Genomic DNA, 16,933 nt, shown 5'->3' with positions numbered 1-16,933 from the left:
TGTATTCCAAATCGACCTCTTAGGCCACGATATCATGCTGGGGCAGGTGTGTCTCGGATGTGACAGTACAGAGGATAGTGAGAGGTTGCACTGGCAAGAGGTGCTCCAGAACCAAGGACAGACTGTTGGCAAATGGCACTATTTGATGGAATAGAAGACAAAGTATGCAATAAAATGCAAGTTTGGACAAGATTTGTAATGATCATATTTGATAGACCATAACTACGCCCAGCTGCATCATTTGTGGAACATCACATGTCAACAAAAAATCGCAGTAACAATCACAAATAGAGACTTCTCTTCCCAGTGCTAAACACCATACAACTGTATTACAATACACCGTATGCATCGCGTCTTTGTATGCCTGTGGTATTGCTATTTTGGGAACTAATAACAATAACTGTATTTGGACAGATGACGACAAATAATGCAGTAAGTTACGTCTTTACATATGAAGAATAATTGCTAAGCGTAAGGAAAAACGTAGGTATAAAGTAAAGTATCTGTGAACATGTATATGCCATGACACGCCGGACTCCTGTCATGTGATCTGTCGTTTGACTACTATTTATACACACTGTCTCCACTGTGTTGATATTGTCTAGATGTCATGATCTGTCTGTTTCAAAGTACATGTAACATTGTGTCAAAGATACGTTGCCTATGCAGACACAACACGTTATCCGAGACTACACACAACCGCCAAATGGTGATTAAATCAGGAATATGCAGTGGTCAAGGTTTCCCTTGAAGACTCCCGTACGTTCGGCACATCAAAGTTCGACGCAGTGGTAGGTGACAGTACATTTTATATGTTATTGTTTAATTGTTGTTATGATGGTAAAAGTAAAGCTGTTACAAAAACGTTGCCATTTCGCTTTCGCAATGGTGAGTCTTGTTTCAAAGACCTCAGTCCATTAGCAGGGGTTTGATAGGTTAACCTTTATCATCATTCTTTGGATCAACTTTTCAACCAAACACCCCATCACCACTCCTTATTTATTTGCGGACATTTGGACACACAGAGGGTGAATATTATATGTACTTATGAAATAACTCCATCACAAGCAAAAAATATTTTACTGTAAAAGCAGTTAAAGAGATTTTTTTAACACTGTTGGTTATCATTTAATGTTTGGATTTTTAAAGGAAATTGATTTCATTGATGAATTCCGATTAATATGTTCTGTATATAGATATGTTTTAATGACTGGTAGGTTAGATTACTAACTTCGTTCGTGGATGTATCCTCGAATGGGGTTAAAGTAATGTAAAAATATTGCCCTAACAGGGTATATGTGTCCTAAATCTTTCAAAGTCTATTTAGCTTAACACACTTTTTAATCGCAGTTAAAACATAATAATTGTTGTTTTAGTATGTCTAACTATCAGTACCATCGCCAATGGCTGAAGGAATGGTATAAATCCATCTAGGGTTCATGCAGATAGCCAAAGTGTCCGAATGGTCCCTAGAGAGGTGGCGATCAGCGGCCATCTTTGAATTCTTATTTTGGAGATGTATGATAGTTTTATTTCTTCATATTGTGATATTCTAGTCGGTTTCACTGTCCTTCGATGACAGGTTGTTATAATAATTTACAATATGCCACTATGTAACACAATGAAATGTTCTCGTCACAATATGGTTGAAATATTGCCGATGTGACGTTAAATCTTAACTCACTCACTCACTTATAAAATTATAACAGTTCTTATATCCAACATAAACGGAGAGCACTGTTTTCAGTGCTGACCAGTCACAGATCCATGGGCGCGTTTGCATATGACACTACGGACACACTCGTGCTCACTGGCTGTCCACACTGTTTACTGTAAAGGATGTTTTCACAGTTTGAATTCCGCCTGATGCTGTTACCATGAAAACACCACCATTGCTAGAGTTTTCTTCAATGGCTCTTATAAAGGCTCCCGCAACATCTTCCATGCTGTAATGACAATAGAAACAAATGTAAGTGAAGCGTTGCTCAGGTGTTTCATGAAACAGACATATATTAATATGTATCAGTTTCCACACTCACTGTTACAGTTTGCATTTCGTCTTCATCTTATTGTTGTCAATAAAGGTATGTAAAGTTGTAAATAATGAGTTGTTAATTCTTCGGTTTGTGACCATATGGAAAACAGTAGAAAACTGAACTGGTTTCTAACGAAGGTATTCTACACAGATTATTAGCATGACTTGGACGAATGTCCGAAGTGATTACCATTTTGGTGATTGACAAACCATGAATTGGAATACTTGGTCATAGCTGTTGGAATAGCATATTCCAACAGGACCTTAAACGACTGCCACGTGGGCCATTATCTTGAAAAGTATGGCAAACAGATGAATTTGTACCCACGGAGCTGAACCTCAGATCAATTATAAATTGTAAACCACGACAAATTACAGTTTAATCAAATCTTAGTCACGTAATTCATGACGGTGTCATGAACAGTAACTCTGTAGTACAATATGACGACTTACTTGCATAAGCCATGTTTGTTCAGGGCCTGCATGAAACTGTCTTTGTTATACATCTGATCTTCCCGAACTTCATTAATCATAGCTGTAGATGTTCCAGAAGGGCATACAGTTGCGAGGCGAATGCCTGCCTTCGTGATCTCAGGATTAGCCTACAACCACAGGGAAAAATACAAGAGTGAGAAAGCTGAACAGTCTCCCAGCAATGCCAACGACAAGGAACCAAACAGGAGCTATCTGTTCGGTATCATAGATGGTCTGCTTAAACTGACTCAGGTATCTCTTATTCTATATCAGTGATGTTTCACAGGAAAATTACTAAATTAGAAATGTTTGGGAGCTCCGACCAAACAAATTAATTCTTTTGTCGCTTTCTTTTGGATTTGAGGAACTGGAATGCGTTCTCTGCTTTTATAACCGAAAATCATTGACCATACTCTTCAAGGTACTGGCCATTATATATTCCTTTAGGCCCGAAAGTGTCCTTCCAGGTAGCGAGGTTTCTTACTGGTCTCAGACTCAAACTGCAAAACTTATTGTTTGTCTTTATTAAGAGCAACACGGTCCAGGCAACATTCCATTTCTTTGGTGAAGGATGCCAAAACTTATAGACAAGTTTTTCTCCATTCTTCCCCCGTAAGATTGTCACATGTTACAGTTATGAACCATTTACATCGTTTTGGGCCATATTATTTTTCAAATGGTCATATGCTTACGTACAAATTAACATACGTCGTCTCTGTTAGTTTACATCCGTCTATAATTAAACATTGAAACATTGCCATGAAATAGCTTAACTCACTGCCCAGCTGCACGTAAAGTTCACAACGGCGCTCTTGGTCCCAGCATACACTGGCACCCAAAACCCAGGAGATAGACCTGCAACAGTATTGTCATGGTAACCTTTCTGGTGCTGACGTTTTCTGGTAGGCCGTATGTACTTGTGGTATGCTCTGTTTTACAAACAACGGTGGATGTGATAGTCTGACTTGTGACTGAAGCGATATTGGCGTAGACTAGTAACAATTGTGATGATTGTAATGATGGTGATTGTGCAATATGAAGATATGTGATTTAGTGTATCTAGTGTATCTATCTAATCTGAAGTAATGTAAACATCGGACACGCACCTGCCGTGGAGGATGTGTTGATTATGACACCGCCGTGGCCTCCCCGATCTGTCCGCATGTGCTCTAGAGCCATCATAGTTCCTCTGACCACTCCTATCTAATATTACAAAGACAATACAGACAGTTATGACAGTTGTGCTAAAGACTGTGGATATAACACACATGTCGACACCTGGTCACACATGAAAAGAAGATACGAGATACAGAGTATGACATTTGGAAGATAGATCCGTCTTTACACTGTTACGGCTGTTTTTAAAGCAAGACCATGGATAGATACACCAAAATAGTCAATCCTGAAGGATACTATGACTCACTTGAAATATGAGTGAGTGTAGTTTTATACCGCTTTTAGTAATAGTCCGGCAATATCGAACCCCGGTCTTTGGCAAGATGAGCGAACGCTTTAACCACTTGGTTTTCCTCAGTTCCTCATTCGGAAAGACACGTTGAGCGTGTTCCACGGTATTTGCAAAACAAAACTGAACAAAACCTGTTTACGTCAGCGTAAACTATCAACTTACAAAATTGACGTTGATACATTTCTCCCAGTCTTTTTCACTGACTATTCCAGCGTTGTTGACGAAAACATCTACCCTTCCAAAGTGACTGACAGCTCTGTGAAAGCTACCTGAATGCACATCAGAATAAAATTTTAGACGGTCTTTTTCGAATGAAACGGCGGGGTGAAGTAAACGGGGTTTAGCGCCGCGTTAATGTGAGTGTGATTTGTGTTTTACGGCACCTTTAGCAAACGTCCAGCAAGATCACGGTTGGGGACACCAGAAATGAGCTTGTCATACTGTGCCCATGTGGGGAATCGAAGTAGGGCCTTCAATCGACCAGCGAACGTTTGAACCACTAAGCCAACGTCGCGTGAAAGTATACAGTTGGTTTATTGTTGTTTAACGCTGCAGTCAGGAATATTTCAGCTATATATCTGCGGTCTGCAAATATTCAAGCCTGGACCAGTCATTATATGATGCTTCGTTGAAAGATCAAAGGCGCCGACAACACTTTATCAGACGATAATGTGCACTTTTTGCATTACGTCACAGTGTGTTGACGTCACTGCGCCATTCCAGTCTGCCCCCTCATAATCGAACATTTTTGCATTACGTCACAGTGTAACCGACGTCACGTTGGATGTCAGTTGCCTCGTATAGCCTCCCACAGTAAACTGCTTCGTCGCATCCCGTTTCTTGGTTTGCAGTTGCATCACACAGCTAACATCACTGGTGGAAACATTACGTTTGTGTTTTTCTAAGGATAAAATGTTTCATAGTTCGACTCAAAATTTTTCAGAGACATGGTAATGTTTGCAGTGTTTACATTCCCACAATGCAATCGTGGAATGTCGCATGACTAGTCAGCTTCAACTGAATGTACTGATCTAAACTTTCATTGGTAGTAGAAATGAGATGGTCATATAGCCTTGCATGGTTTAAGAGAACCATAGATGTAATTAAAATGATCTAGAGAAGATATTTAACCCGAACATAAACCGTCACCTAACTATTCATCATTTGTTTTTCTAGTAACGTGTGTCTTAACGTAGGGGTCTGACACGTCAAAAGGTTTAACTTAGGTCACAGACACCGTCGTTTGTTTTCTGCCATAGATTGATCGAACTTAGGCTTAGAAATGATTAAATACGGCATCATAGAAAAGAAATACAGAAATACAGCTTGCGTCCGAGTGGTTTAAGGGCGAAAGTGTTTTTTATTACACTATTCATGGTGGTAGAAGGAATCTGCATTTCTTAATTCCACGTAGTCAATGACACCATGCACATCGATCAACGCCAAGAGGTTACCATAATATGTGTCAAGCGAGTCTGACAAACCGATCCCCTTAGTCGCTTACGGCAAGCACAAGTTGCTGAAGACAAATTCTATCCCGGATCTTCATGGGTCTCAAATGTGCCTTACTTTTTGACAGAGATGCCATGCCGCAGCTTAAACAGGGATAGACCACGCAGACACAGTGCTGTGACTCCCGACGAACCAGTTTTTATCTCTTAATGAGGACACAGTAAAGAAAGTAGTAATTATTTGGGTTTTTCAAGTCATTTAACTTCAGAACCGCCTAGTATGACTGGGCGACCTAATTGCCATCTATAGTCTGATCTATTGTTTTCAGGGGATTTTCAGAAATAAGTATAATTATATTCAGTATACTTATATACTTTAATTTGTCCTTTTTAAAAAACGAATATTTAGACATACACGGATTAATTTGGGACCAAGGAATGAAAACGCTTCACGGAAATGGCAGGTGAGCTTCCTTGTCGCTAGAAGACGTTTTGCTTAAAGGGGCATGACTTTACAAGTACTGTGAATGGTTCAACCACTAAACAATTTACTCAACTTCATACAATTCTGTATTGCATGTCTCGCGAACAGAAATGCTTTTTCTGAAGTACCTGTCCCAAGAAACGGGTCAATATGCTTAAAAGGGTTAAATATGTCTAGCAGAATTGTGCCTCAGCAAACAAAACAGTTGTTGTCAACACTGCGAGTTACAGTTAAGGCAGCACGTAGAGATAACAACACCTATCAGGGCGCATGCTAAATTAACAAGACCTGTGTGTTTACCGAACCATCCTTTGTTTGTGAACGCTGGTTTTGATCTCTTTGTACAACTAAAGGGCATTAGAGTTTCATGAACATACCTCCAGGCTGGAACTGCACTTCATCTTGAATTGTTAAGCGTAGTATGCATTGTAAACTGAAGTCCACTCGGTTAAGCCTCAAATAGTGATAGACCAACACTGAATCCTTTTTCACGTTTTCTCCCTAGACCGAAGACTAATCAGTTGACGTCGGATACTAAACTAGTCCTTTTGGACACCATTTCTATTTTACATGCATTAGATCACTCATCAAACTACGATATTTTTCTGTTTCTTTTTATTACTCACATGCATATGCACATTACCTATACTGAGCGTTGAAAAATGTCGCCGATATAAGGCTTGCGTATGACTTCATCCTTCATTGCGTTTGATTCGTTCATTGACCAGTCTCTTATACTGATTAGGTGCTGATCCTATACTATACGTTAATAAACACCAAACCACAAACATCACAACATACAATATGGATTTCATCAAATTCGGTTCATGGAAGAGCGAAGCAACATCGAAGTAGAAAATGGTACACATTTGTTACAAATAATAACACCGTTTCACGACACACGAGAAAGTTCTTTTTGAGGCTTTGTGGACTTTGAGATTCTGACTATATATCACGGGCGTTGATGTTGCACATCACCTACGGAGACCCATGCTACGGAATACATCGTTTGATAATAAAGACGTCCAGAAATGACACATATATTTTCTTCGATATTATTTGAAAATTCTTATTAACTGACTTGTTCTATTCTTAAATGTACGTATCTAGGCCACTGGGTACACAGCTTGCTTTCATATTTACGATGCATTACCATGAGTGTAGCCATGTTTGTTGTTTGTGATTATTCTGTTTTCTTCCTACAACGACCTCGTAAGCCAACGGCATGCATAAAATAATGTCTTTTAATGTCATTAGGTTCAAGGACATGTGTAATGTTCCTCCTTGGTGTGACCGGGACGCTAAATGAAATGAATACTTTGACATCAAATGTCAGTGTGGTAGAACGCTGGAGTATGAATGCATAGAGATCGCTATGGAAGACTCTTGTGGCAAAATATCTTCGGGGTTTTTACCTCTTGTTAAACATTAACTTACTTTCAAAGGATTTGGAATCAGAGACATCACATGCCTCAAAGATCGCATTGTCTTTTCCCCATTTCTCTTGAAGTTCATTTAAAGTTGTCTGTCCTTGCAGTGCATTAAAATCCGCTATGCACACCTGGAGAACAATAATAAAGAGCAATAACTGAGGCTTGTCGTAGACAACCATCAAGTGAAATGTGAAGCAAGTGGTACAGACCTTTCCGGCGTCACCACTCACCATGAAATTACAACAAAAACCAAATCACAATTGTATCCCTGACACCGATGCTGGATAGGTGTGCTATTTACACCTACACAATTGAAATTTCTGTTTCCAAAATCTAAACGTTAGTGTCCTTGAACATCCAGGTTACAATTGCTCACGGTGTCACAAGAAGTGACTGTTGGAATTGGGTGATCAGACTGGCCTGGTTGTTCCATGCCTCCCATACTCATATCAACCACCACATTCAGATACGATGTATTTTTATAGAACCATTATATTACTGGACCAACATTCGTTCAAAAAGGATTAATCGATTTTCATAAATATTTCTTATTGCATATTTAATAAATTATAAAAAAATGAAATTCGTTGTAACACAGTATAGAAGCAAAGAAGTATATTTGACTGTAAAATATTATTAATAGCAACAGGCATCGAAAGTAATATTTGTGAAATCCGGTAACCATGGTTTCAATCACCAAAGCATCATCGTATTCATCATATTAATTTCTTTCAGCAATCAAAGACACATGTTAATACCAGTCACTGCCCACAGACCAAATTATCAAATATAGACCTATAAAGTGGAATTACTAACAGACATCCAAGTTATTTTTAACATCAGGTTCATACACTGCTGCCACCAATTCGTGGAATAGACTGAGTTCCGAGGAGTGCAGCATTATACTATTCATTTGCCTTCTGTGTTGTGGTAGCTACTCTACCTGATGAGACATTCAGCATCCAGTAACATATACGCCACCGCCTTTATGGCTGATGAGACAGGCTTTGTATTTAGTGTGTAGATGTGCGTGTGGTGATTTGGTAATTTCCTTCTATTATATTGAATATTACGTCGACTGTCGTATCAAGTTGTGAACAAAGATGACCTCCACAGAAAGAAAGTGTTGGTAAACGGTTGTATCGATACCAACTTCAAACAGAATTAGATTTTTAAGAGCCATGTTCGTTTCTGATCCGATGTAAGAAGATCACAATGAGCTGGTGCCATATTCATTGACAAAGTTTCACTGACATGTGAATATTCATTTCCTTGAAAATGCCTTCTGAACTATCATGACACTAAGCATTCGCCGACGGTCATCAGTGTAATCTGGGATTTTCTTAGTCATATCAGGTGTTGTTGGAGGGTCATTGTCAGTACAACCCCTACCACAGTTAACTGTGCTGCACTTCTCTTTAGGTTCTCGCCTGGGAATGCCACATTTAAGAAAAAGAGTTGAAAATGGTGTGGTTCAACCGGCAATGATTGGGTGATCGTTTGAATGTGAATGTGTGGCAATGCTAATCCATATTACCGTAAATAATGTATATCAAACTAGCTGTCTCTTGTAGGTACTCAAACACATTTTACACTTTACATATCATGTATTATTTATTATTATATAACCAAGTGTTTCTTTGAAGCATTTTAGCTTATGGAAGGGTCCTTTTCCGAGGACTGTTTAACATAAGAGCTATTATTGCTCCAGTTATTTACATTCATTCAAAAGTAAGAAGAATGGCCATTTATTGCACTTAAAAAGGCACAAGAACTCTTTCCGTTGCAGCGTTTAAGCAAACGTTTTGACTAGATCATCCAAGATCTGTATTTTTACCGCCGTTGCGTCAATGACATTTTGATTTGAATTTGAAACATCACAATAGATTTTATGAAACATTCTTGCCCAAACATCTCTGCTGATGCAATATACAAATCACATAAACCACAGTAGTTTACGCGAAGACATAAATACAAGGAATACAAGTAAACTTGGCCTAGGATCGAAAGCTGAAATTGCCCTTTTCTACACAATGACCAATTACCATAATTATCGGAATTATGATAATGCAGATGGGCGAGATTAAAAAGACAAAGAAATCATAAAAAGATTGATGTTAACTAAATACTTCAACGAGAATGAAGAAGTCGTCCATTATATGTCAAGAAAACAAACAAACGACAAGCCACTAAATCAATTTTATTCCGTTTTGATCAATGCCTGGCGCTTATTTGAAGGAAAATGTAATGATTCCCTTACTTATCTTGGCTTTCGTGGTAAAGAGGTTTGTTCTTGAAATGGGCAATGGGTACTTTTCTCACGTGGCTTTCCCGAGCGAACACATCTATGGAAAATGTCCCTTACAGTATTCCATACACATCCCTTCCTTTGTGGTGTATTGATACCATGACTGATGGATTTGGTGTACTTGATCGCTGCACTTTCCTCAGATACGTCCATTCTGCCTACAGGTGCCTACAGGTGAGAGGGGTTTTACGCGGCGCATCAACATTCCAGAAATAGCAAGGTGGTGGACAACAAAAATGGACTTCACACCTTGTACCTTTTTGTGAAATCGACCCCGGGCCTTCGGTGTAACAGGGTTACAGAGTTGGTGCTTAGACATGCACTTCGTAAATGTGTGAACATATAGTTAAAAAGATGAAAGTACGTATTTTAAGTTATTTCCGTGGTTCATAAATGTGTTTTAATGTGAGAGGGTCCACATTGACGAAGAGGCATATTATTATAGATATTATTTCCAAAGTTTCAAAATGTATGGTACCTGACTTTTAAAGGCATGAAGAGATTGTTGGCCTTAAAAGAACCCTTTGTTGACCCGATCAGTAAATACTAGCACTACATTCACAGGTCATTTGCAGTGTACAGCCATAGGTTTATCAGGCTTCGGGCTGTATTTATTACACATCTTTCAAGTTACTACATGACTTGATATATGACCTATACTTTACATGGGCACATGTGTGCTTGTCCGTTCAATAAATCATTGTCCTTAAGAGGGCTCTTAAAGTAACATTCTAAATATGGGCATGTTGTGGTGCAGCTGATATGACTATAATGTCGGTTTCACATGCACAACCTTCTTCGTATGCGCAATAGATTGAGTATGATCAGCTGAAGGTATCTGCATATCATTGTCGTGAATGCCCCAACATCTGTCAAAAACTAATTTGAACTAACATAATTTAACATCATATGACGGGACAAGTATTCACGCCATTCGCATGTTGAACTTACCTTAAAAATGCGGTGCTTTAATAAAACATATATGTTTGTTCGAGTGAGTATGATTTTAAACCTCTTTCAGCACCATTCCAGCACTATCAAGGCAGGGAACACCAGCACGGGGCTTCATACATTGTACTCATGAGGGGGATCGAACCCAGGTCTTCGGCGTGACGAGCGAAGGCTTTCACCACGAGGCTAACTCTCAATGTGTTTGAATATGATTTACACCAGAAATTAGTATTCTGTCCATCTGGTACAGTTTCAACATTGATGTTTGTGCATTTGGCATTGCAACTACATTGTTTCTGCGTCTGTTATTAGCTTGCTACCGTTTCGTCAAATCCAAATGTTTGCTTATTTTATTTTCCTCACAGTTTTAGAGATAGATCAACAGGATAACAATACGCAGTATTAGAGATAGATCAACAGGATAACAATACGCTCAATACTACCTGTATAACTGGTCATATTCATTGATTCGGAGGTTAAGTAAAATGAATTTTCGGTCCATACTACGATGTGTGTAAACCTATAGTTACAATCAAATGCCAGAATTTCAACATTACTTGTATTAAAGTAAGCCCACCAAATATGCTGACACACCAAATATGCTCATGATCACGGTATTCCCCGTATGGATACAGTATGTCAGGGCAGTGTCCACTCCCACATCGCGTCCCCGGGCGATGGCGTACCCTAATGATAAAGCGTTCGCTCGTCACCCCAAAGACCCGGGGTCGATTCCCCACGAAGGTACAATGTGTGAAACCCATTTCTGGTGTCCCCCGCCTTGAAATGTTGGAATAGTGCACACATTCAATCATTCATTCACTCGGGTATTGCTGCTGGCATGTAGCCAAACGTTGCTGATTTGCTGATAAAACAATGTTCACATGTTGAATGTTTGGAATAAATTAGTTTGTTCTATTATAACATTCCATCAATACGCGCATTAATACAAGCATTATTACTTTCGCCGTAGTGTCCTGCCTGGTGGACTGTCACCCACCTTTGCACCTTTCTGCAACACAGCCTCAGCAACAGCTCTGCCAACTCCTTGTGCCCCGCCGGTAATAAATACAGCCTTGTCTTTCAGGTCCATGTCTTCTTTGATCCACCCGTTTTACTGTCTAGATGGAATTAGAAAAAGCAGAATATAAATCTTGGATATTTCAAGGGTTTCTTTTTTCCATAGATCAGTCTTGTCAAACACCTCTTGCCAAAGTCAGCTGTTGTACAGTCACTGCCTGAACCAAGTTATTTTCCCTTTATCAGTCAGTCAGTCAGTCAGTCAGTCAGTCAGTCAGTTAAAGCCCGTGTCGATCACAGCTGCTCATTGTCAATTACCCGAGATTAACCTTCATACTTCGCACTGGCTTTCAATCTACAATTTAAAGCATTGCAATTACAACATTCTGATTAAATAATACCTATCTTAAGTCCCTCATATATTTACATCATGTCCATTTTCTGAACGCTATGTAGCGGACAGTCACTATATACACCTATGTACCAATTCTACCCTAACCCTACTGCAAGCATTGTACGTCTGTTCACGTGATCATACCTGTGCGAGGTATTCAAAATAAGTTCACATGAAATCGTATGTCCGATGGTATAGAAACTGGTCATGTGGTAAAATCAGTACGGATACATTAAAAATTAGCAAACGTGATCATATCTGCACGATACATCCAAATTTACGTGTGCTATAGTTGTTCACATGTTCATAAAATTGTGATTTATTAGTTCGCGTGTTAATATACTTGTGATATGATGTGTTAGATCACGTGTTCATATACGTGTGATATATCAGTTCACGTGTTCATATACGTGAATAGCTCACACAATCACATTCCGCGTACCTGCTGTTAACACGGACAATTGTGCTGCGCGTAATATATCTGTAACAGCTGCATACTACACAGCTGTTTCCTTTCTGCATTTAAAAAAAAGAATAGATAGATACTAGTGCATAGCTCACTCCACCCTGCTTTTGTGCCATCGCCGGTTGTGTTGTACTGTCACATGTTAAATGACAATAGATAATTGGACTTCCCTGTCAAACACACTGTGCAGTTTGGGTCATATGGATATCAATAGGTACAACACGCCATGTCATGTGATACCAGTTATTGAAATATTTCCTTATCCACACTCGATCAGTACTATATATATATCTATGTTATGTTGGCGTTAAAATGCTTCACTTGCGAATGTGAGGTAAATATTACTAAAGTGTACCAGCAACGTCTAAATCCTATAGCTTGAGGAAAAAACTACGAAAAAACAACATTGTATATCAGAGTACTTACCTGACAGAACCCAGGAGAGACTGAGAGGTCAGGGCTGGGGGCACCATGTACACTTACTGCATATTTACGTCACTAACCACCCGACTTCTTCCTTAAAGGGGACTTTGCACCGTCTGTGACCTGTTTTACCACAGTACGCATGTGCGTGTATACGCGAAGGCCGAGAGTCTATTTGAGTAGACTACGTATGTCTACAGCGGTCCGTATCTTCACTGTTATTGAACAGGTCTGAGCGTATTTAACTATGCAAATGCCGAGAGTAGATACTCAGCTGTGACATCGTGTGTTGTTGTGAATAATTCTAGACGCTCGCTTAGCCACAGGGCTGGGTGGTAAAGGGTGTATTGTTAACTTCAATGATATGCACTGAGGCTTCCAAAGAAACAGAACTCCTCGGCTTAAAAGATTAGTGCTACTCTATTGAATCTCAAGATGCCGTGTACTACTTACTAACCAACGAATTTCTAAAGTATCGCGGTGTCCTTTTTATAGCAAAGGTTGGTGTTTGTTAAAAAGCTAATTTACCATACAAAAAAAAGGCTAAATACACATCCAGATGAACATATGTGCACTTTCCAGGTTTTAACACAAAAGCCGGAATCTTGGTCTGGGGGCATGATATCTCGAACTTCCCTTGGTCGGCCCATTGTCAAAATGGATTAAAGAACCATGGGTTTTGGATACTTCGCCTCGTTATACTGCCTTTAATGCTTCACTCGCGTGCCCGGGATGTGATGATTATCTGAAATCTCCATGAATTTCCTCAAAGATTAAGTGACATTCTTACAACAAGGCAGCACAACACAAAATGTCCTAACAAACAGTTATAGGTAGCCCTGAACCATTCACTTACGCACTCAGGCATGTACGTACTCACTCACCCACTCCGACAAAACAGGTTCATAATAGCCGCCCACGATGAACACGCTAGAATATACCTAACCTAAATAGATATAGTTTCATGACGAAGCATGTTCTATATCAACTGATATACGATACGCCCTTTCATATGGTTCTTTACCTGCCCCTGAGGAAAGGCTCGAGAGGATCCTTTACATTATTTCCTACAGTGTCCTCCATATGATAGATTCAGATTTAACAAATACCTTTTTTCCAAAATAATATGCATTTACATGCTGTTTTAAGTGGCGATAAATCTTTGTCTCGGTATGGGAACGAATTGATAATAAAACAGTATGTTTACAGGTTTGTAATGATACCAACCGTAGTTCATAAAGTGTGGTATCTTATAGTGCAGTATTTACTTTGGAAGTATTGAATTTAATAAAACGTTTGTCTGCTCATTTTCTGTATTTCCACAAATGTATTTGTAAACACATTCGCTATAGTTTATGTTGAGGGGAAGCAATAGCAGGATGTTGCATCCTGTTTGTGGATCCATTTCCCCTTTATATCTTACAATTATTCTTGAATATTTTATTGTTTAGAAATGCCTCCCGGGAAATGCAATATTGTATAAATCATACGTTCTTTCATATTGTGATGATAGTCCTTAACGGGTGACTTACAGGTGGGGTCAGTAGCCACTCAATTCCAACGTTAAGTCGCCATGACTCAATATGGCCTGCCGTATATTATATGTAATATTAGGTCAGAGATTCACTGTGCTGACTGGGAATATTGTGATTGGTTCGGTTTAAGACAGACACATTTGAAATAAATTTATAGCGACACTACATGGAGAGTGGACTAGAGTAGAGACGAGAGGGGGGTTGTTGATGGTTGTAGGGGGGGCGGGGTGGAGGGGTGTTGAGAGGAAGAGTGGAGCGGAGACGAGTCAGTGATTGATTTTAGTTTTACGCCGCTTTTAGCTATATTTCAGCAATATAAAGGAGGGGGACACCAGAAATGGGCTTCATGTAGCCATGTGGGGACTCGAACCTGGATCTCTGGCGTGACGAGCGTCGCTTTAATTACTAACATATATAAGCATCTAGCTGGTGTAAAGAGGAAAGTAGAAGAGAGGGGAGCGGAATAGGGAAAGAGAAGATGAGAAATGGTGGTGATTAGAGAAGAGCTGGGTGGGGCTGTGGCTGGGGGGTGTTTTGCGGATGAGGAGTGGGAAGAGAGAAGGTGAGCTGAGGCGTATCTGAGGATGTAGGGGAGCAGAGTTGACGGGAGAAGAGTCGAGGAAGAGAGGCCGGGCTGTGTTGAGTAATGGAGCGGAATGGAGGGGCGTTGAATGGAGCTGAGGGCTGTACAGTGTATTGAGGAATGTTGAGGCGAGCTGAGTGGAACGGAGAGGAGGACCACTGATAATAGCAGAGTGGAGGGGATCGGAGGGGTGTTAAGTGTAGATGCACGGAGAGAGTTAGTGAGTTTAGTTTTACTTGACTTTTAGCAATATTCCAGTAATGCCACGGTGGGGGCACCAGAAATGGGTCTCACACATCGTACCCATGTGCGGAATCTAACCATGACGAGCGAACGCTTTACACACAAGTCAATACCAGCCCTGAAGTGGAGTGTACCACATGGGAAGGATTTGGAGTGCATTTGGGGAAATCGGACAGGAGGGGAGCTGTGTAGAAAAGAGCGGAAAAGAGCGATGTTGAGGGAAGTGGACCCATGTGAGATCAGTAGACTTGAGACCCATGGAGATCCGGTTTAGAGATCCGGTTTAGTAACCCATGCTAGTCTTAAGAGGTAACGAGATCGTGTGATAGGTTCGCTTGGATGACATATTATCCCATGTTTCCCAATGACGTCGGTTGGTGCTCATGATATTGATCACTGGATTGTCTGGTCCAGGCTCGATTATTTACAGATCACCGCCATACAGCTGTCTTTCATGAGCTGTCAGGCATTTCAGTGAGATTCAGGTCAATTGAAGCGACTGAAAATCCACCACCTCACTGTTATCTGACATCGTCCTGTAGAGCATTGAAAGAATCTATGATGCCTTCCACAAAGATTTTGGAATAATTTACGGAGGTTATATCACACTGCACACAGTGTGGAAGTGATATTGATTGTAGAACATTGTTGAAACACACAAGCATGGATCAAACCAGGAAGATTCTTCAAGGGATGTAACTCTGTATAACTGTAGGAGAATTTCTTCACCTCTCGAGACCGAGCAATCCATGATCTCTCTTCACCATACAAGGGAGTTTGGAGAATGATTCGACTGGAGGAGGAGAAGAAGATGGTTCGACTGAAGAAGAAAATGTAGAAGTCGTTTACATTATACATTATACATTAGCTTACACAAATGCTTACTCTATATATACAGATTATTACATCCGTTTGCATCCATATACAATATGTTTCAAGGGGTTACACCTCAGACTGTCTGAAAACTTATCTTCCTGTTATAAGATACCTGACAGAGTTGGTATGGTGTTCTAATTATGATCAGCGTTTCACTGAGTATGAAATGTTTATTAGTCTTCTAGCTAGCCTAGTGGTTAAAGCGTTCGCTCGTGATTCCCCACATGGGAACAATGTGTGAAGCCCATTTTCTGGTGCCCCCCGCCGTGTTATTGCTAGAATACTGCTAAAAAAGCGACGTTAAACTAAACTCCAGCTAGACTGCAATTCACCCGTCCGCTTTTGAGTCAAACGGACTATAATATGTACCAAGCAGTGAGTCGTGAAACGTAGTTGGCCGAACACGTGACACAATTTTAAAATGTGATTGTGATGTTTTTGTGGATATCGAAGTGTAGCATTTATAAACACGTTTGTGTGAAAATCAGCATTAATGTACTTGTATGTACGTACACATGTGGGCATGTAGGCGGTGCCTGTGTTCACATACAGCATACGTCAGGATGTAAAAGAGTGAGTGAGTGAGTTGAGTTTTACGCCGCACTCAGCAATATTCCAGCTATATGGCGGCAGTCTGTAAATAATCGAGTCTGGACCAGACAATCCAGTGATCAACAACATGAGCATCGATCTGCGCAATTGGGAACCGATGACATGTGTCAACCAAGTCAGCGAGCCTGACCACCCGATCCCGTTAGTCGCCTCTTACGACAAGCATAGGGATGAAAA

At 40.1% G+C, this 16,933-nt stretch overlaps 1 protein-coding gene across 4 annotated transcripts; it reads right to left on the bottom strand.

Annotated features, from left to right (window-relative positions):
* Nucleotides 1–792: 792 nt before the first annotated feature.
* LOC137277740 (15-hydroxyprostaglandin dehydrogenase [NAD(+)]-like) lies at nt 793–16,020 on the bottom strand. Of its 4 annotated transcripts, none has more exons than XM_067809652.1 (8): nt 15,998–16,020; nt 11,605–11,725; nt 7,350–7,473; nt 4,140–4,246; nt 3,616–3,712; nt 3,288–3,364; nt 2,489–2,637; nt 793–1,946 (listed from the first exon to the last, which is right to left on the bottom strand). In XM_067809652.1, exons 2-8 carry the CDS (start codon nt 11,695–11,697, stop codon nt 1,808–1,810), a joined length of 786 nt encoding a protein of 261 aa, XP_067665753.1. In that variant the 5' UTR covers nt 11,698–11,725; nt 15,998–16,020; the 3' UTR covers nt 793–1,807. The 4 variants fall into 4 exon arrangements, with proteins under 4 accessions (XP_067665753.1, XP_067665750.1, XP_067665751.1 ...); XM_067809649.1 differs by lacking the exon at nt 15,998–16,020 and adding an exon at nt 12,911–13,150; XM_067809650.1 differs by lacking the exon at nt 15,998–16,020 and adding an exon at nt 12,163–12,334.
* Nucleotides 16,021–16,933: the final 913 nt, after the last annotated feature.

This window comes from Haliotis asinina, chromosome 3, assembly GCF_037392515.1.
Source record: "Haliotis asinina isolate JCU_RB_2024 chromosome 3, JCU_Hal_asi_v2, whole genome shotgun sequence".
Lineage (NCBI taxonomy): Eukaryota > Metazoa > Mollusca > Gastropoda > Lepetellida > Haliotidae > Haliotis > Haliotis asinina.
This window is presented reverse-complemented; position numbering and strand designations above follow the sequence as displayed.